The sequence below is a fragment of the Nymphaea colorata genome, unplaced genomic scaffold, assembly GCF_008831285.2.
Source record: "Nymphaea colorata isolate Beijing-Zhang1983 unplaced genomic scaffold, ASM883128v2 scaffold0001, whole genome shotgun sequence".
In the NCBI taxonomy this organism is placed as follows: domain Eukaryota; kingdom Viridiplantae; phylum Streptophyta; class Magnoliopsida; order Nymphaeales; family Nymphaeaceae; genus Nymphaea; species Nymphaea colorata.
Genome location: NW_022204507.1, coordinates 2,282,919 through 2,303,658, shown reverse-complemented (window position 1 = coordinate 2,303,658; position 20,740 = coordinate 2,282,919). Strand labels below are relative to the sequence as shown.

Genomic DNA, 20,740 nt, shown 5'->3' with positions numbered 1-20,740 from the left:
CTTATGCCTAGACATTCTCATTTATGGTTGCTATTGTAAATGCAATTATTTTTGTGATGTTTTTGATTCTCTCGGTTTTGATGCACACATATATGTAGAATGTAATTTCTCTTAACTCTTGTAATTCATGCCTCACCCATGTAGGTATAGTCAAGTCAACCAATGGCTTTTTCTAACAAAATTAGTACGACAAAAGTAAACCTCCCATCACTATGATCTCTTTTCATAAACAAAACAATGAAAGACTGTTCTCTCTTATATGCGAGCACATGGTTATTACTGTTTAGGTAGAACATGGGCTACTTTCATGATTTGTTGTGGTCAATGCCAACTTTCCTGTATTTAGAAGTAGAGTCCAAGTCTGTCATTAATAGAACTGCAATATCATGCTTCTTGTTTTCAATAATTTTTTAGGTATGCACTCTTCATAGTATAATGCACATGACTTAATTGATAATTTTTTCAAATTCATCGATTGACATTTAGAACCAGTTATGCTGATGTCACGATGATAGATTTTAGAAGTCAAATAAATTCATTGGGAAAATGTTGGCTAACTTAAATTTTGAGTGGATTGTTGGATGTGTTATGCATCTTACTTATTTTCATTACCTGTGACTGAATATTAAAAGTTGCATGTGATGTTTCATCGAATTCCAAAGGAAGAACCTTTAGGCAGTATAAAACGGAGAGGGTAGGGCAATTAAAGCAGAATTCAGCAAGAAAATTTGTGACTGATTATCCATGTAATTTTTAAAAGTTTTACTCCATTATAATATGTTTTATCTAAAGGATATCTTGATTCTTTGACTTTCAAAGAATATGATGAAACAAGTAAACTTATTTATCCTTTATTGAGTTATTTTTTTATATGTGTTGAACTGAGATGTAATACTTCTCAAAATTTGCCTCTTATATTGCTGAGATCATAAAAAGTTTTACCTCTCTTCAATCGATAAGGATACTAACTAGGCTTGGGCATCGGTCTGGGCTGCTGTTGGGTACCTGGTATCCATCCCGACATGGGCCCGGGTATACTCATTGACTCAAGCAGGCAGAATAGCATCGGGCTTGGCCCAAGTTCAACACTTTCACTTAGGCTAAAGAGATGCAACCCCTATGGTAGAATTATAATTGTAGAATTTTGATTAAGAATGGACTTACAAGTCCAAAATAAAAAATCTTTTAACTTCGAAAAGGTTGAAGCTACTGCCATCACTATCACCGTCGTCTCTCTTGGATGCTTGTTGTTGGTATGTCGTCACCGTCACCGTCACCCTGTTCCTCCTCTGATTTCCCTACCTGCTACTTTCTCTTTGTTGTGTGCTGTCACCCCTCACTCTCGAGTCCCTACCGGTTGTTGTCGCTTGACTCACCTTTGCATCTGCCTCCTTGCTATTGCCTGAGTGCCTCTGCCTCCTTTCCGTTGCAGTCACACTTCCTCCCTGTCAGTCAGACAGACTTTACCATCGCCATTGCCAACCCTTGCCCTTGCCTACCTCCCAAGTCTCAATGTTTGTTCCGAGTACATGGCAACCCAACCTGTTTAATGGTTTGTAAACGGGCCAGGCCAGGCCTCGGATAGCATCTACTCAAACCGATACCTAGCATGTTTGTAAACGGGCCAGGTAGCGGGCCAGCTCAGTCCAGGACCGAGTACTTGTCGGCAAAAATTTATCGGGCTGGGCTGAGCCTAGTACTAACTTCTATGCAGCTATATCAAAATTATATCCTTTATTGTGTTTCTTCGATTATTATTTATGCTGGAAAACTTCACCCATGTGCCACTATACCATACTTACCTCCATCTATTTATGCAAGTTGGATAAGATGCATGTGTTTCTTAATTGGTGCTTGAAGAAAATTGCACTTCGAGGTAAAGGGAGCCAATTGTGCTATGTGGAAGGCCTTTCCAACAACCAGGTTTTAATTTCACTAATTTGCCATCATTACTGTAATTTAATTGTTCGAGGCAAGATAAAACAACTTTATGATTGCCTTCCTTTCTACTGAAAACCCCGGTTTTGGTGATTCTATGAGAGAAGTGTGCTTGAAAAGAAGACAAGCATGATTTATGTCAATAAACTCTCTCAATGTCCATTTATGTTGCAGCATGACAATGACAACTAGTGATACAAGGAAGCAGTCGCCGCTCTCATATGCAAGTGCTTCATTTCTTAGGATGCTTTTGAAGTTACTCTAAATCTAAAGGAGTTTGATAAAGAGATGGCATCATGTTGCTATCGGCACCTTATAGAACCAAATGTTACAAGCTTCAGCAATAAGCAATTTTTATTTATAATAATCATGTTGACCTAAAGTTGCTAATAATTGCATAAACACGCTTTGTTTCTATCGTAATCATGAAAAAGAAAAATAAAGAAAGTTAAAAGTGCACCATTCAAAATGCTGACCGATGATGATTAAAACTACTATCATACTGATCATGGCAATAAAGCTCAAGCCATCAAAAGATTGACTGTTGATGACATCCCGTGGGATAAATATCTTATTTCTTGAATTCATAGAGCCTAATTGAGAAATGTTGCGGGCTCTTAAGTGTGATAAACCAATGCTTCATTATGTTTACAAGATGTGAGACACTATGATTAAAAAAATTCAAGAAGTCATTATCAAACATGAGAAAAAGCAACACTCCTTAACAATGCATGTATGGAAGAAAATGGTTCTCAAAGGGTGTTGGAAGATCCAGAATTGGCAAGGCACATGTTCATATGTCTTAATAAAATCTTTTCGAGATCTACATCAAAATTCTTCAACCCACAACAAGTTTGCAAAGTTTAGAGATAGAAAAGATAAAATAGCACTAGTAGTCTACCAATTCCTTGGGGTGCCAAACATATATGCACGCTTGTCTTACTTGCCTTGCTTTCAAGCTATTAGTTTAGTCTGCTGCTACATCTTCACACTGTGAGAGGAATTGGAGTACATATTCCCATAGTAACAATATTGAGAAAAATAAATTTACAAGCAAGTGTGCTAAAGGTTTAGTTTATGTGCTTTTTAACACAAAACGAATTTATTGAATTGTAAGTTCATTATATTTATATAGTTTTATATTTTTGATAAATTAGCAATAATTGTACTCTTTCTGGTTGTATTATAGGGATGGAGTTCACAAAAAAATTATGAAGTCAATGATGAGGAATTTGACTTTGAAAGAGAAGTTGAACTTGTATTTCTTAATTCCGAGTTACATGATCAAGCAGTTCAATCAACTATCATTGTGCAAGAAGAAGTTGAGGATGCCAAAGATGGACATGGAAGAGATATAAGATATTTTTACCTTATAACCATGATGATTTTTGTTTATGATAAACAACAATTTTGGGATAATTCCATGGGACCATATGTATGAACCTTTTTCTTTTGGGATGTGAACGGATTGTGATGGTTAACTCTGAATCTGCGTAATTATATATATATATATATATATATATATATATATATATATATATATATATATATATATATATATATATATATATATATATATATATATGTATGTATGTGTGTGAGGACTTTTAAAGTTGCCATGTCTTTACCCACCCACCATACCCATACCATTATATGTGTTGCTTAGCTTTGTGGTAATTCACCTAATCTATCTGAAATGCAAAGTAGCTAATTCATATTGAAACATAGAACGAACAAAGTTAGATTAAAGTTCTTACATGAAACTGATCTTGAGTATCCACTGGAATAGATAAGAAAAAACTATATTGAATTCGAATTTCATTACTAATGCGGTCTTAAGAAATGAACATCGAAGCCAATTTCGTAGGTCTTTTCATCCTCGTTTCCGCAGCCATCCAAAAGGTAACCTTCAAGAAGCAGGATGGCTTCTCCTAATAACATCATTGTCGTATTCCCATCGCCATGCCATGGCATAAGATGCATCCCTTCACACGTGAGACACAAACTTCACATAGATGACCCCCGCAACCCACAAGAGTGCCCAACAGTTGGATCCCCTTCCAGAAAACTCGTCCGGTTTCACGAAAAAAAATTTGTGGGTCCCATCTTTTTCATAATCCAGATTACCATGACCGCCTTCTAACACGGTTGGGAGTATGGATGTGAAACGAAATCTCAGATACTGAATTGGGTTTCAGTTCACCCAAATGCAGTCTCATGAGTAGTTTTTATTGCATAAAAGTAGTGGCAGCATTTGACATAGATGTTGCTCTGGACGTTAATGTTGTCAATGGATTGGATTCAAATCACGTATATATTTTAACATATCCGTTTTTTTTTTTGTTATTTTTGTATTCAGATTCAAATTTATATACAAATCGCATACATATTTTAATATATCCATTTTTTTTATTTCTTTATATTCAAAGTCGAATTCATATACAAATTTTGATGATGAAGAAAATTCTATATCATATTCAAATCTGACATCCAGATTCATAATCCAAATCCAATTTTTAGGCTAACATTTAAATCCAAATCCAATTTTTAAACCAAATCCAAACCATATTAAAGACATTGAGTATGGGATATTTATTTAAAACTATATTTAATACCGAATGCAAATTCAAACCTGGTTAATATATATATACATACATATAGGATGTTAATTTTCTTTTTTTTTTTCATATCTTATTGTTTATTCGGTTCGATCGGATATCACATTTGTTAACATCCCAGATGGATGTATATTTAACGATTAACTAACCCAGGCTTCTTGCTAGATGGTAGAAGATTTATGTCGCTCTTAAAAAATTTTGAAACGTGCAGCTGGGCTGTGGTATTATGCTCAAGTTGCTGGTTCTTAAAAGAGAAGTCGAGAGAGAGAGAGAGAGAGAGAGAGAGAGAGGTGCTTCTAGAGACGTCGAGAAAGAGAGTTGGAGAGGGAATAGCAACGGAAAATCTTCTTTATTAGAGAGTAGAGGGATTGTTCTTTACCGTCTCCATTTCCCGTTACTGGTTGTTCACCTTTCTGGTTTTCTAACTCCAGTTTCCGGCGTTCTCTTCATTCAGATGGCTGGCTTCTCGTCTGCCAAGATGAAGAGGAAGGATCTTCAAAGTGATCTGTTCGATCGCTTCCACGATTTTTCCATCTCTTCTCCGGCTCGGAAGATTCGCCGCCTGGTAAGCCTCTCTCTCTCTCTCTCTCTCTCTCTTTCACACACACACAGAGAAAGAGCATGGTTTTGGCAAATGATGGACTAGTACTCGTACCTTTCATTGGTTGTTTGTTTTGGAATTGTCGTTTGTAAAAAGAGGGAGAATCATGGAGACGGCCCTTGTAACTGTTATATCTACCATCATCGTGAAGAAGGTGAATTTCAAGGAAAGGGAAATCATATGGGACACAAGAAAGCATGAAAGGTGAAGAGATGGTCTTGTAGAAGACGTTCTTAATTTATGGTTAACGTTGCAAGGAGAAAAGGGAGAATAGACAGCCATGGCCCCAATCTCCAGTTTCAGGATTTTCTCAGCAAGGAAAAATCTCGTGACAAATGGAAACATGGATGATAACCGAATGGTTATGACAGCGCGAAAGCAGGCCATGTACCGTGGGGCATAACGGGTTGGGTGGGGGCTTTGTCCTTCTTGAGCGGTGGCAAACCCCGCTCACCCAGAATTGTTATGACAGCGACCCCCATTAGGAAGGATCCTTATTGTTTGGAGTCAATTGGGTCTGCTTGAATCCATAATGTTGAGGAAATTTATATGTTGTTCACTCACTAGATCGTGTTAGATTCATTTTGTGAATGGAAATTATATAGTCTCATACTTGGTCCGAGCTATCTGCGAGGATCATAACTTTTTTTTTTTTTAATTTGACATTTGGGAGCTCAGAGTCGTTTTGTATTCTAGCTTTGGTTTCCTGTAGATTTATATCCGTTGTTCTTTCCTTCAATCAGTTTTCTTTTGGTCGAAGTTGCATTTTTTTTTTTTTTTTTTGCAACTCACATTTGCTGTATTGCTAAAAGTTGGATGATCTTTTGTTCTCTTCTAGCATAAAATTTGTCAGACCATTTACATTTGCCAGATCTGCAGCAGAAAGCTTGGGACAATTTAGAATAGTTTTCTGAAAACGAGCTGACCTTACCTAGTCAATATTACTATGCTTTCCGTTCAACTATTGTAACAAGTTTTAGTGTCTCGACGGTCCAAATTTTGTTAAACACAACTTAATAGTGAACCAAATTAGGTTTCTTGTATTGCTGAAAATCTCCTGTCGGCTAGTGGGGTGATCCAGGTTCTGTTTTGATGGGCATCATCTCTAAGATATGTTACAAGTAGTGCAGATGATGTTGGCGTGAATTTGCGGATTGGGGGTTTTGACATTTTAACTCTTTCTGTGCTTAAGCTGAAAGTGGCTTTAACATTTTAACTCTTTCTGTGCTTAAGCTGAAACATGGGCGCCTGAGGTGTTTCAGTTTTCAGTTCAGTTCTTGAACCAACATTGTCTGAACAACTAGTTTGGTTTCATCAAACTGAATTTGTCCACAAGTCATCTGGAAATGATAGTTTATCAGCATCCTCTTAACTGTAGGTTGACTGGTGTGAAACTTCTGCTTGTGGTGTTCTAAGAAGCTTGCTGTTTTGATGTCCTTTTGGTTCATTCTGCTCGGATTTTCTTGCTTTTTCTTGTTCCTACTCATTTTGTGTGTTTGTATTAGAACCCTCCTTTCAACAAGAAACAGAATTTAAAATGTGGCCTTGGAACAAATATTTAACTCATCATATCCATTTTATCATTCATCTTTGGTTTTTATGGAACAAGACTGAGAGATACTTCTTTTGGATTCCTAGGATGGCACAATGCCCCCTATTTTGGAAGAAGAACCAGAAAATTCTGGGGCTTTTAGTTATCAATCTCCTGGTGTTCCTCTTGGTATGAAATATGATCAACAACAGCCAGCAGCTCTTCTCACTGAAGCAAATTCACCTTTCCTGCTGAATCAAGAAAAAGCTCTGGTTCTCTACAAACCTGTGAATGGAACTAGTTACTTGCCATTGTTGGATTTGAAGGTTCCGATATCATCAGATATTTCTTTCAAAGTGGATTCAGATATTGTCACAGGTTTAAAGGGTAAGATTTATTCTACAACCCCGTTATGATTTATGACTGTTTCCTGTTACTGTAGGCATCTAAGTTGATGGACAAAGATTGACTCATTTGTTACCTGTTCTGTTACTTTGTGATTTCATGTTTTGCATTGTGCATGTAATGTTGTTGGAAGCCGTATTTTTGGATGCATTGCTTTGAAGTTTGAAGCTTAAGCTTCCAAAGTGAAGCACTCATAAAACACCTTGAGGCATTCGGTTTGAAATGGAATGGTATGAAGCGTACACTTCAATCAGTGTAGCAATGCTGGATGCGAAACATGCATTCCTTGCGTTGACTTGACCTGGTTTTTAGATTAATGAAAATTATATTAAAAGAAAATGTATCAAAAAGCAAAGTCCTCCTGTCTTCCGTTTCCTTGTCCTCACTTTAATGAGCAGTAAGGGCAGTGGAATCTGGAACCCATAACTCACTGGTACTCTTGCGCCGGAGGCTCAATTTAGTGGTCGAGCTATTACATCTCTGTTGTCAAATCTGCAGCTACGTGCCTGCTTAGGACACATGCAGCCACTTTTTATACCAGGCTGGGCCACCTAGGCATCCAAGTGAAAAAATCTTAAAAATTCTTCTTGTCTTCTACTTAACTTTCTTTGTTCCTTTTGTCCTTCTTCTTCTTCTTCTTCTTCTTCTGCTTCTCTTCCATTTTCTGTCTCTCAGTTTCACATGCGAGCCTAGGTGCTGCCTAATCCTTTTTGAAAGTCCACTGTCTAGTGCTTCTGGCTACCCTGCTTAATAGGCGTTCTCTCTCTTTGTGTGACATGGGCCCCTTGTGCCTTGATTTGGAGATCTTTGTTATTTTTCATGTTAGAGAAAATCATCTTGGGATGAAAGCATAGGAGACGCGTACACCCCTCTAGTACTGGTTGGTCCTCCTGTAGTAGCAGCTGAAAAGGTAGCTGTTTTTACATATCGTTCACAATGTGCATAGTTACAGATAATCATGCAAAGATATCATAGGTACTCTTCTGTTCTGTAATCGAAATTTTCTTTTACTGTTGGACACCAAGTGTAAAATTTGTCACATAAAACACGTATTATTTGAAAAAAACGCATATAATATGTGAGAAATAAATCAATTCATATTATTCTAAAAAACACATATAATATGCGAAAAACACATATAATATGTGAGAAATAAATCAGCCGTATAAAACAGCAATTAGATGCGTCTTTTTAAAAAAAATGCCAGATGCGTCTTTTTAAAAAAAATGCCAGAAAATACAAAACATGGAAAGAACACATATTGTATGTGTTTTTTCGCGTTCTTTCATATTTTTTATTAATTTTTATTTTTTTATAATTTTTAGGATTTGTTAAATATTTTAATTTTTTAAAAATTTGCTGAGATATTTTCGAGATATACAACTTTGTCGTATTATACTTGAAGAATTCCTCACCGTATAATACCTGAACATGATATATGTGACAATGGTGTAAATGTTTTCCACAATCGGAGGAGAAAAATCTATGTTTTCTCCTTGTAGTAGAATGTAAGCCCGTGGGTGTTGATATCTGCTTATATTTGTTTTGTATTGTCTATTTTAGTTGATGAAGTCATGAATCTTGCACTCCAATGTTGGCTTTTTATGCTTCCCTTCATTAGCCTTGTGATGCTTTGCCTTGCCTTAGCCTCTCTAACAACATTGCATGCAAGTTCTGGTTGAAATTTCTTGGGCTAGGCTTGACCAGTACACCACTTTCCATCTTAACCTGACTATCTATTACCAACTCAAATCATTACAGCACTGCTTAAAATGGTATTGGCCTCCTGGTACGTCTTCCTGGTTTTCTAGCAGTGGTACTCCTGATTCGTGTTGCTTTCTCGATCTAATTGTATATGAATAGGTCATTCAAGAAACCTTTTAAGGCTATTTCAGATTATTTACTGTGGCAATTGACAAAATTGCATATGGCTGGGTAGAAGGATTATCCAAGTTTGAATATCTAGTCGACTCTGTCCTTTTTTGGTCGATAATTTTTTTTATGAAGTTCTTTTCTTTTCAATAATAAATATTCAACCACTTTACAAACGTAAGGTTCTGAAAGCATGCGCGTACGTGTTCTTCTGTCTTCCAGACCAGTTGACCCCCAGACCAAGGGCAGCTTATTTGAAAGAAGTTGGAACAAGCGAGATGCTGGCTCTTGTCCCTTGGATGCCATCTTCTCATCTGCCCAAACATGACAAGTTGGCAGCCCAGGCAGCAGTGGACGTGCCATTTGAACCAATGGAAGCTGAAGACATGGATACAGAAATGGAGGAAGACACAGCAGTCGGTGTTACAATGCTGCCTCCTGCAGGTGCGGGAACTGAAGGTTTGACCTGGCAACAGCAGCATTGTATGATTCCTCAGCCTCCTCAGCCAACGAATCCTGTAATGTGGTCCTGGTAGAGATTAGTTCACCTGATTTCTTTACTGCCTTTGGGGTAAATTGACAGGGCCTCCACTTCTGGGCATCCATCTAATTTTGTATATATGGCTTGGGTTGGGCAAAAGCCTCCACTTAGCTTAGGCGGTTCTAGTTTCAATTCTTGAAAATCTTAGCAGTTGTACAGCAGAAGGGTGCCCTTCCGATCTTCTGAGGCCTGAGCAATGGAAGTGGGTTTTTTGTGTATATACGTTGTTGGTAGCAGTGTTATCAGATGTGCACGCATCACCGCATGATGCATGCGCAACATGCACTCCATGAATGCATCAAAACATGGGGTTGATGTGCAGTGGACCTGATGCGTGCGCATCATCCTCAGGACGAGTCGTCTGACGCGTGTGTATCGGGCGTCCACGTTTTTTTCATTGTTTAAGATTTTTTCTTTTTAACTTTTCTTTCTGGTAGTTCTGTAAAATTACTCTTATTAGTTATAGACTTTCCCCTTTCTTCTTCCTTTCCCTTATCAGGTAACCCTTTTCCTCCTCCCTCATTCCTTTTTCTTTTTGTTGCCTATGACCACGATGAGCATCCATTGGTGGTGTCGAAAAGTGAGTTGCTGCTGTGAGTTGCCGCCATGAGTTGTCTCAGCCACTTATGTTGAAAAAGTATGAGCGCGAGCGTGAGCCTGGCGGGTGCGTTGCTCATTGCGTGCAGAAGTCATGGACGTTTTTCGTGCTTCTCTTCACTACTTGTCAACCAACACCACCTCTTCTTTTTCTACTTCTACTGCAAGATAAAGTGGCAACCAAGGATTGACAATCCGTTTGTTTTTTTATCCCTCTTCTTAGCGCGCGGGGTGGGAAGAGGGTAGGCATGAACTATTTCTTTGTTTGGTTAACACAAGCTTAAAATCTTCGATGTACCTTTTCTTTTTTTGGGCAATTCACCGAAAATGAATTCTACATGTCCAGAGCGGTGACGCGCTAGATTGAAAATTGCTATTGTATTCAGGCAATCTAGTGGCGATATGTGCAACTAGTAAAGAACCGACAGGCGGATAACTTGAAAAGGTGCCGCTATATTCCTAAGAGCCACATGAACCCACTTTTTCACCTACAGCGCTCAGTTCTCCTCACTTAACCTTTCTTCACCAAGCAATTCTGACCTCACCTTCATGCACATGATTAAGAAAAAAAAAACCATTGAAATGCACAGAAACGCATATCCATCCAAAGGTTTTGCCCAATGAAAAATATGTAAAGCTCATACAAGCTATCAATTTAAAGTTCAGCCACATAATGGAACTGAACTTAGGCTGCCGTTAGTATACTAACACTAGATAAGCCCATGATCCAAGGTCTACATGGCAGAATAATACGAACAAAGAATATTGAAGGTCGAGTCACCTGGTGTTGTAGCTCAGTTAAACCATTAGAACCATGATTTCCTAGTAATTGTACCATTATTAGTACAATGCCAAGTTAGATTGAACAATAGTGCATGTCAACAAGTTGTAAATTGACCGTACATAATTGAAAGTGACTCGTTAGACAGTGAAGATCGAAAAATAATGTTTTGGCTTGTAGAATAGGTCTGCTCAATCAAGTTTGTATTGGATTATTATTTGATTCAAATTTCAAATATGATAACATGTATATTTAATCTGAAGCTAATTGTATTCTATATGATGTGCATGCTTGGAACTTGGAAGTACATATAATCTAAATCTGATTGTATTGCACACGATATTCATGGTTTATGCATAGAATGTATTGTTTTGGACAGCTCGATTTGGGGATTACTGTATATTGGTTGTTTACTTGCATGTTATTTTGATTGTTGTTTTTCATGTTTGAGATTAATTTTTTAGATGTTTTATACATGACAGTTTTATCCTCATACTTACGCATCATTACACATCGCTGCACTACGTATTGCTTCACAAGCTTAGCGTATCGCTGTGCAGCAACACACTTAACAACATTGCTTGTATATTGCACAAGGACGAAGCCACAAATAATGGAACATCTCTCTTTCATCATGCACCAGTTGTTGAATCCTTGACTTATCATTAAGAGATCATTTGGTTTCACAACTTTGGTGCATTGGATGCAAGGGAAATGTGAACCAAAAAATGTATGGGGCAGCTCTCACCTTTTTGATGTTTAAAGCTGACCAAAGTTTTCTCATGCTTAGGCAGAAAGATATAACTTTTTTCATTCAAATAATTGTCAAATCAATAAAAGATTACCACTTTTCCCTTTAAAAAAGTGTGTGAAGAATATACTTTGTCAAAGCATAAGTCTATCTTCAATATTTTCATTTTTTTCAGTGAAAAAATGTTCATATTGTCAGAACATGCAATAAATGAATGAGAGCACACAATAAACGTATGAGAGCACACAATAAACGTATGAGAGCATGCAAGTGGGATACTCATTCTTTGAAAAGTAAAAAATACAACTTGTGAATACAACTTCTTATAGAGAGTCTTATAGGTCTTTGTAGAATAATCCAGCTAATTGACATAACAACCTTGCAACTAAAGCCCTATTTGGATGCATGCCTTGAAAAAATGGGTTTTGTGCTGGTTTTGAGAAAACCAGTTTTTTTTAATGTGTTTTGAAACATGGTTTTATTGTTGGGCTAGCATGTCAAAAATCAGGTTTTTACTATTGAAAATCTGGTTTTTGTTTGGATGACCAAAACATGAGTTTTTTGTGTTGTTCTTTATAAATTGGTTTCAGATGAAGGATGGTTGACTTATCGTTAGTTAGTTAGTTAAAATTATACACGTATTTGGGAGGAGACTGTGTTGGTAATAGAAAAAATGATGTCAATTGATAGTTCAAATCTACATAACATAAGTATAAGTTATCAAATACAAGTTAACAGTTGGTAAGAAATTGACAAGCTTATGTAAATGTGCATAGAGGACCATCACTAAAAAGTAAGTAAAATGACCATAATTTTTGCTTTGATATTCTTTGTGCAAAAGCAGTAACATGGCTACACTCATATGACGTGATTCTTAACCCAAAGCAACAAAATAAGTACACTATCCCAAACAAAAATAACAACAATTCATTGTCACATAAACGTGTATTTTTCGAAAAAAAATGCGTATAATACCCGAGAAATAAGTCAGTCATATAAAACGACAATTAGATGTTTTTTTTAAATGACAAAAAATAAAACTACATGGTTTTTTCATATTTTTATTAATTTTTTATTTTTTTTAAATTTTTAGGATTTATTAAATGTTTTATTTTTTAAAAAAAATTGTCAAGATTTTCTCGAGATATTTTCGAGATATACAACTTTATCGTATTATATTCAAGAAATTCCTTACCGTATAATACCCGTACACGATATATGTGACAATGGATGAAACATTATATATGTCACATTAGTAACAAAGAGAACATATAGCAAAGTTGGCAAGAAAATATCCCACACACTAAATAGATAAGTTATTATAACTCATTTTTATTTCCTAAGATAACTTTTACAAAAATGCTTGGGTAGTACCATAAATGTTTCTCTATAATTAGCTCACTATCATCTTCAATCTTTACAATTTCATTTGTGCAAGCAGTCATAAAATATGATTCACATGATGCAACCCTTGCTTTATGTAATGCTAGTCAAGCTTCTTTTCTTTCATGGTACTCAACCATTTATTGGGTTCTTTCTTCAAAAAATGAAGCAAATTGTGAAAGAAAATATGATAAATTTGATATTTTAGACTTTTGACATTCATGTTTACATGATTGTTGTTTTGGTGTTTAAGATGTAGATTATATGGTATTTTCATCAACACATTCTTTGTGTGCATTATAATCAAAAGATTTGATACTTTGGTAACATTGACTTGCATATGCAGGTGTTTCTTACTCACTGCAAATAATCATTCCACACCTATCCGTATTATCTACACATCTGATACTTGGATCCCATCCAAAATGGCTTTGACTTAACATGTCTTTCATGACATTATATGTTTTCTTCAATACTCCAAATCAATTCTTAAGTTATTCTTTGTCATAGTTTAAGTTCATTCTATTATTAAACTAGCACAAAATCTTGTTCCAATCAGTCCTGTCAAACCCACCACTAGTTTTCTTTCAACGAGTCCTACTTTCACATGTAATATCTACCATCAACGTGTCCAACTCTTGGTTCCACTAAGATTGACTCCTATCTCCACAATCAATTTGGTTCATTGTACCTCATAGCCATGAATGAAATGTATAATGTCTCAAACACAAACTTACTACGTGAAAATAAAAAAGATAACCTAGGTTGATAGACTTACTTGAACGTTTTTTGTCCAATAGATCTTTTTTATTCTTTTCCTGACATGTTCTAATTTAATTGGAGAAGATAAATTTGAGGTTACTGAATTTTTATTGCAAACCAATTTGTCCAGAAAATGTTTGACATTTACTTGCAATACAAATTTTGTATGTGTGTGTGTGTGTTTATCTATTTATTTATTTATTAGATGTTGGACCTTCTTTTGAAGTATTCCTTTGCTTCAATATCTTTGCATCTTATAGATCATGTATTGTCATGCCCATGGGAATATTGTTGGACTTGTTAGTTTGGATGTGCATTAGAGGGATAACTTTATTATGATGAATTTTTTGAGTAAAAATTATGAGTTTGGCATGAGGAAGTAAAGGTCTTAATGGCTTGTGGGTGTAGTTGGCACTAGTTTGCTTGGATTGGTCTATGTAACCTCCACAGAAAAAAAAAGAACAAAAATATGAAAACAATTAAATTGTAAAAGGCAATTAAATACATCAGAAAACATAATTTAGCCGCTATTCATAATGTTGCACAATGACGTTATAAGTAGATGATGCCACTAAAGAAAGAAGACAACCAAAGTAGTAAAAATAATAATGCAAACTGCATGACTATAGAAGTTGAAAGGGCAAAAAGCAAAAAGAATGACAAGAAAAAGGAGGAGGGGAGAAATAGGAGAGCCAAGCATTTTGAGCCCCTGCAAATAGTAAAAAGTCAAAGCCAGGGTAGTCACCACTAATCGCAGATTTTAGCTGTATGTGATTTGACATCATAAATTTGATGCTCAACAAATTGTTATTAAAAATGTAAGATTTTGAGCTTAAAGGGAAAAAAAGAAAAGGACACCACAACATAGCTAAGGAAACACACATAATACTTGAGAATATGTGACTTGAAAGGTACACATGTATCTGAAATTAAATAAAAAACTTAACAGCTTAAGGCCTTCCTCCATTAGTCTTATAAATTATGCATCCTGATTGCATGAAAGTACATATGCAACAAGCAAGAAAAAGTTCTTGTAAAAGGCTGCTTATAAAGAAAATGATGTTAATCAAGATTTGTAATTCATAAGAAATTAAAAAGTATAAGTCCATAAATGGCATGTAGGGGATTGTGTCCTAGAAGGCCTTTTCATGGAATCTCAGCCCAAAATAGCAGCATGTGGGAAGCAAATGACAACTTTAGCTCTGGTAGCAAGGTTCCTTGTAGGACCAGCTGTGATGGCCAAATTTTGACTTAGATCCAAAAATTGGATCTAATTCGGTCTAGAATGCTATGTGGGACCCACGTGTGGGCCCCACCTAACCCGTGTGGTCAAGAGCCCCCCAGGGTCACTCCCTCATTTAAAAAAATAAATAAATAAATAAATGTTTTCTCCCAATTAAATGATTTTCAAGGAAAAATGAATGATATCATAACTAAAAACCTAAGAAAAAAGAAACATTTATGCATCTCTCTCTTCTTTAACTAGGTCCTCTTTAAAGAGTCTTCAATCTTCGAAAATTAATAACTAGGCTGATCAAACCCATTTAATTCAAGTAGGTTCGACCCTAGTGCACCCAAATCTTAGCTAGACTCAGTCAACATGAGCTCAGCTTGGTCAAAAAGTAGGTCTGTCTCACGATCCAATTAATGGATGAAAATAGACTTTGACCAAACCAAACCCACTTTGACTAAACCCATGTAAAGTACAATTTAGCTCAACTAAGAGCTTTCTTATCTCAAATTTATCAAATTACCTCAAACAAAGTCAAACTATTCACAATTGAGCTTTGACTTTGGTCAATTGGTCGAAATAGACCAATGTGGACAATTTTACCCTTCTATGATCAAATTGAGATTACAGAGCCTAAATTGGCTTATGAAAGGCAAATAAATATTTAGATTTCTCAAATAGATAAATCAAATATGAAATTAAAATTCAATTGTTCAAACGAAAGTTTGATTCAGTTGAAATCCATCCTCAATCAAACTATGGACAAAAATACCCTTTTCGAGCCAAATTTGATAGAATTTTCAAATTTTATTCAAATTTAAATTGGATTATCATAATTCAATGGCATTTGGAGCTTAATAACTAGTTTTCAACCTATCAAGCTCAATTTCAAACAAAAAAAATAAATAAATAGCACAAAATAAGGCAAAACCCTGTGTAAGGGCATTTTCGTCCAAAATTTGGTCAATGTTGGTCAGCTAGGTCTGAACCAAGTTGACCAAACCTAACCCAGCCCACCTAGCTTGTGCAAATGGGCTAAGAATGATTAAATAGACCCATTAAAACTCATTTAATCCATTTTTCATCTCCCTAAGCCTTGATTGATCTTCAAAGGCAAATGCTAGGAGGGAGAAGCCAAGGAAGAGAGGAGAGAGTCGTCCAAGTATTCTTCCTTCTTTTCTCTTACTTTCTTTTTCATTTTCTTTTATTCTCTCCATTGATTTTGCTAAGTTAGGGTGCTTAAGTGAACCTTGGATTTTCGTGGTGATAAGTCTTCTTTCCTACTACAAATTCCAGCAAGCAAGCTATTCTACTTCTAACTTTGCTAAGCTCGAATCCAAGCTTGGATTCTTGCTTAGGATTGCTCGATTTAGAAAATAAATGAAGGCGAAGATCAAGTATCAAGACCGACCGCATGGTAGGTGATTTTAACCATTTCTCATCTATTTTGTCTTCTCATTAGTTCATTTTAATTCCAGCAATTCGTGGGAGGGTTTATTTTCATTTGTTTCATGGCTGGGAATGATGTCTAGCTAAGGGAAACCTACGATTAAATGTGCATGTTAATGCATCATGTATGCATACGTCAGTTTTTCTTAAAGATGAACCCATGTATCAAATTTTGAAAAGGGCCCCAAGGCCACGTCCCTTTCAAAATAACCAGCTTAAAACCATTTTGAACTCCCCACCATAAGAGAATATCACGGTGAGAGAGTGATCTTGCTGCAAAATATATATGACGAAAAAACCTATTAAGGATGGATGCATTCTCATGAATGCAATCCACCTTTGCATGGCGAAATTAAGGATGAACTAGCTTGAGCATTCATTTATCCCTCTCTATTTAAAGTTATTTTGTTTCATGCTTTATTTAATTGATCAAGGGTAGTATGGGAGATGTGGAACAAGTTTTCAATTTTCCCACGTAAAAGAACCCAACCATGAATCTTCATAATTTGTGAGTTATGTAGTCCCCTCATGAAATTTCATTTTGAAGAGTAAAGTATGTATATGTATGCATATGCATATTCAATCTCTTGTTAAAAATTGCTTTCCTCTCTTAAAATCAGATTGGAACACGTTTCCAAACTGGTTTTGAGAAGATGGTTCATTTTGATTTTCATAGTACCAAGTTATGAAATCATTTTCATTTCATTTTAAAATTTGCTTAATTTCAGCAATCCATACGTAAGATATGTGTATGTTGTTGAAATCAGACCACGTTTTATAGGAATTGGTTTAAGAATGTCAAATTTTACATATTTGAAATACCAACTATCCTAGAACCATTCAAAGAAGTTGACGATTTCATGAGTACGAAATCTGAAATTTGATCAAGGACTTCTCATTTCTATCTAAGAAACAAGCTCTTTATTGGAATCAATGTCCACAATTTTCAGCTATCTAAATCAACATAAGGTTTGATTTTTTTTAGCCATCTTGAGACAAAAGTGGATGTCATCCACGTTTCCCTTAAAAAAAAAATTGATTTTGACATCATTTGTGTATTTTTCATCATTTTGATAGTTTTATGTCAAGTCTCAAGCTTATGGACTACTTCTCTAATTCATATGCTTAATCATATAATAAGTATATTTAGAGAAAGTCCTACATGTTAATTAAAATCAATCTCTATGTGTAGATCGTATGATGTGCAATTGCAATATGGACCTTAAGACATTATGAGAGAGTGAAGAATGTATGTTTCATATGAATGAACCTTGAGAGATTAAGAGAGAGAGAAGAATGTATGTTCCATATGAATGAACCTTGAGAGATTATGAGAGAGAGAAGAATGAATGTTCCATATGGTTTCCCTTCTCATTTCATACATTAACTTTCACTCAAAATCAATGGCACTACATGCACATTCTGAAGAGGTTAAGTGATTCAAATTTGAGTTGCAAAAAGTAACCAAGTCATATTGCAACAAAAATTTGTAAACTTCTTTTAACTTCAAAAGAAAACACAAGCAATGCATTCATGATCTTGGCCAAAGTATATTTGAAAAACAACATGTTTTCTAAAAATTTAGAACCTATGTTTCATCAAAAGAATGAATTCTACATAACCAAATCACACGATTTGGCAAAAAAAAAATTGAAAAATCAAGTTTCTTTGCTAAGGAAACTTAGCTATTTTTCAAAAGTTGATCATAATTTCAACTCATGAGCCATTTAGAATTCACAATAAATAACTCAATTTCACTCTTCAAAATCTTCAAGAATTGTGTATTTCAAATCAAATGGCACAAAAACAAAGGTTTTTGAACGAACTTGAAAATCCTCTAATCTTCAAAACGAGTTCAAATCACTCATTCAAAATAAATTTTGGTTCTTGAATCCAAAACCTCAATGCATAAGCATATAGGATTTGCATCAAAAACTCGTATAAGATCCAAATGATCCTTAGTCATTTGTCTAATTACCCCTGTTAAAAGTGGCACGAACGGTTGGACCTCGTACCGACGGGCGGATCCCTTTTCATTAAAATATCTTTCAAAACCTCAATTTTAAAAGAATTTTACTGATTTGCATATGACACCCTTTGAGAAAGGGGTGGGGTGCGAACAAGTTCCTGGCCATGTAGTTTGATGTATTATGTCATTTTCTTTTGAGATAAATTTCAAAGACTAAATTCACAAACTCTCCATGAATATCTGATTTTTCTTAATTCTTTATGATATTGTGCAACAATCATTTCCTGAAATTCCTTCAAATTTGAAATTTCATTTTTCTTTTTAAGGAAGTAAACACATAACATTCTTGATCTACCATCACCTATAACAAAAAATGTATAAAACCAAACTTGGATTCTGTACGGAGAGGTAACACGGTGTGTTTTTATACCCCATGTTCTGTTCTGGTGTCCAGTATGTAAGTGTTTAGAGGTGGCATTGGAACACCATGAAACAAAATGGACACATTCCGACGCAAACGTCGGACAGAGAACGACCAGGACAGAGAACAGGAGGTATAAAAAACAGGAGGTATAAAGTGCTGAATCATTCCAACTCGTTCCATGGTTTACCACCGAGGCGAACAGCCCTGTCCCCGAGCCCGAGCTCCTCTTGCCGTCGCCCTTTCTCTTCCTCTCCTCCTCCTCCATCTCCACCCCATCGAGCTGCGCCCTTTCTCTTTTTCTCCTCCTCCTCTGTCTCCATCCTTGAGCTGCACCCTTTCTCTTTTTCTCCTCCTCCTCCGTCTCTCCCCCTTCTCTCTTCTGAGTTTCCCCCTTGCCCACTGCTCTAGCCCTTTCTCCCTATTCTCTCTATTGTTCTCTATGCCCATTTCATTGCTGCAAGGAGCTCCATTTCCGTGAATAGCTTTTTCCAGGTGAGTTTTTCTCTCTTTCTCTTGTTTTCTCTCTGGCTCCCTCCCTCTATTTGTCTCTGATTTGCAGAAGCAAAGAATACGTTTCTGAAATCATAACAAATCTCTTTTGAAAGCATAACACAACGGAGGTATTAAACATGGGTTTGTTTAATGTTTGAAAGCATAACGAATAACAACTAGTTTAATACCTCCGCTGTGTTCACCCTCTGTGCTTTGGTCGGTAGTCTCCACCCTATACTTTCAAGTGGGCTTCTGTTGAGCCTACACTAACTGAAGGAAGTAATTGTAACTTTACAAGGGTGCTGGTTTCATTGCTTTGGAGAACTTGCTTTTCTTTGCAAAAACGCTTTCTATAAGGACTTTTCTCTTTTAGAAGTGATTAAAGTTCTTGTTGTCATTTAATTTCTCTGCCACTTTTGTATTTGAGGACTGTAACTCAGGGACTGGAATAGGATATTGGGCAAGATCATAACAATGCTAATGATACATGTCATTCAAGGTCTTGTGCGTTAGCAACAAAACCAAGGATATTGATTGGTGCAGTGCTCATGCAAATTCTTGCAGGTTGCTTTAAGATCAGTTTATTTGGTATTGATTTAAGTTTTCTCCAACAGCACCTTCTGTTGCTTGCTGAGAAATTGGGACCATGAAAAAGATTCTACTGGAAATATACCTGTTGAATGTGTTGCAGAGAAGGAATTGGACCTGCTTTATTCATATATTCATATCTTATTTCTTGGAGTATTGAACATGCACAGGATCTGTTTGACGAAATGCTTGAAAGGGATGTCGCACATGGAGCCCAAGGAAGAAGAAGAGGAAGAGGAAGAGGAGACGTTGCTGCCTACCTGCCCCTCAATCGGCCCCCTCTTGGCGATGGAGCCAAATGGATAGGCTCTGCTACGTGGACTCGCTTCTCATTGTACAACAACCCTACTTTCAAACTCATTAATAAGTGACTTCCAATATGAAAGAGAACTAATTCTTTTGATAGCTGACATAAATGAGGACATTTATCAACTTAATGCCATCGTCTTTTGCTTTGTAAGCCATAGTGTTTTCTTCCTATGAAAGTTAGGAGAACGGACTTTATCATAGTTGGTGCTATATTACACAAGTTTATCTTGATTTTTATAACTGATTGTTGTCGCCATTTGAGTGCATGTTAAGCTTGAATCCTGAATGCTTAATTTGTTTACGATGAGAATTATAGAGACAGATTGTTTGACACCATTTTTAGAAGGGGTTTGAGATCTATTTCAAGAAGCAATTTGCTGTGAATGACCAATTAGATAGATCAATTGAAATTTTGCAAAGGTTGATGGTTCCAATATCTATAGGTTAGGTGTTTGCTACTTACGACTGTCCAAATCTGTACAATCTTGTAATAATTGT

At 36.0% G+C, this 20,740-nt stretch overlaps 1 protein-coding gene and 1 long non-coding RNA gene across 2 annotated transcripts; both read left to right on the top strand.

Annotated features, from left to right (window-relative positions):
- Window positions 1-4,843: 4,843 nt before the first annotated feature.
- LOC116267834 (uncharacterized) lies at window positions 4,844-9,991 on the top strand. The gene is made up of 3 exons (XM_050075323.1): window positions 4,844-5,121; window positions 6,796-7,075; window positions 9,188-9,991. The coding sequence occupies exons 1-3, from the start codon at window positions 5,011-5,013 to the stop codon at window positions 9,499-9,501; spliced, it is 705 nt and encodes a 234-aa protein (XP_049931280.1). The 5' UTR covers window positions 4,844-5,010; the 3' UTR covers window positions 9,502-9,991.
- A 9,031-nt stretch (window positions 9,992-19,022) lies between these two features.
- LOC116267864 (uncharacterized) lies at window positions 19,023-20,482 on the top strand. Its single transcript, XR_004175685.2, has 2 exons — window positions 19,023-19,345; window positions 20,104-20,482. It is a non-coding gene; the product is annotated as an uncharacterized LOC116267864 (long non-coding RNA).
- The last annotated feature ends 258 nt before the right edge of the window (window positions 20,483-20,740 follow it).

Bases quoted from the DNA above. Each gene is read 5' to 3' on its own strand.
- LOC116267834 (XM_050075323.1), top strand. From the start codon at position 5,011: ATGGCTGGCTTCTCGTCTGCCAAGATGAAGAGGAAGGATCTTCAAAGT. The intron at 5,122-6,795 runs GTAAGCCTCTCT...TTGGATTCCTAG, and splicing joins CTCGGAAGATTCGCCGCCTG to GATGGCACAATGCCCCCTAT. The intron at 7,076-9,187 runs GTAAGATTTATT...TCTGTCTTCCAG, and splicing joins TATTGTCACAGGTTTAAAGG to ACCAGTTGACCCCCAGACCA.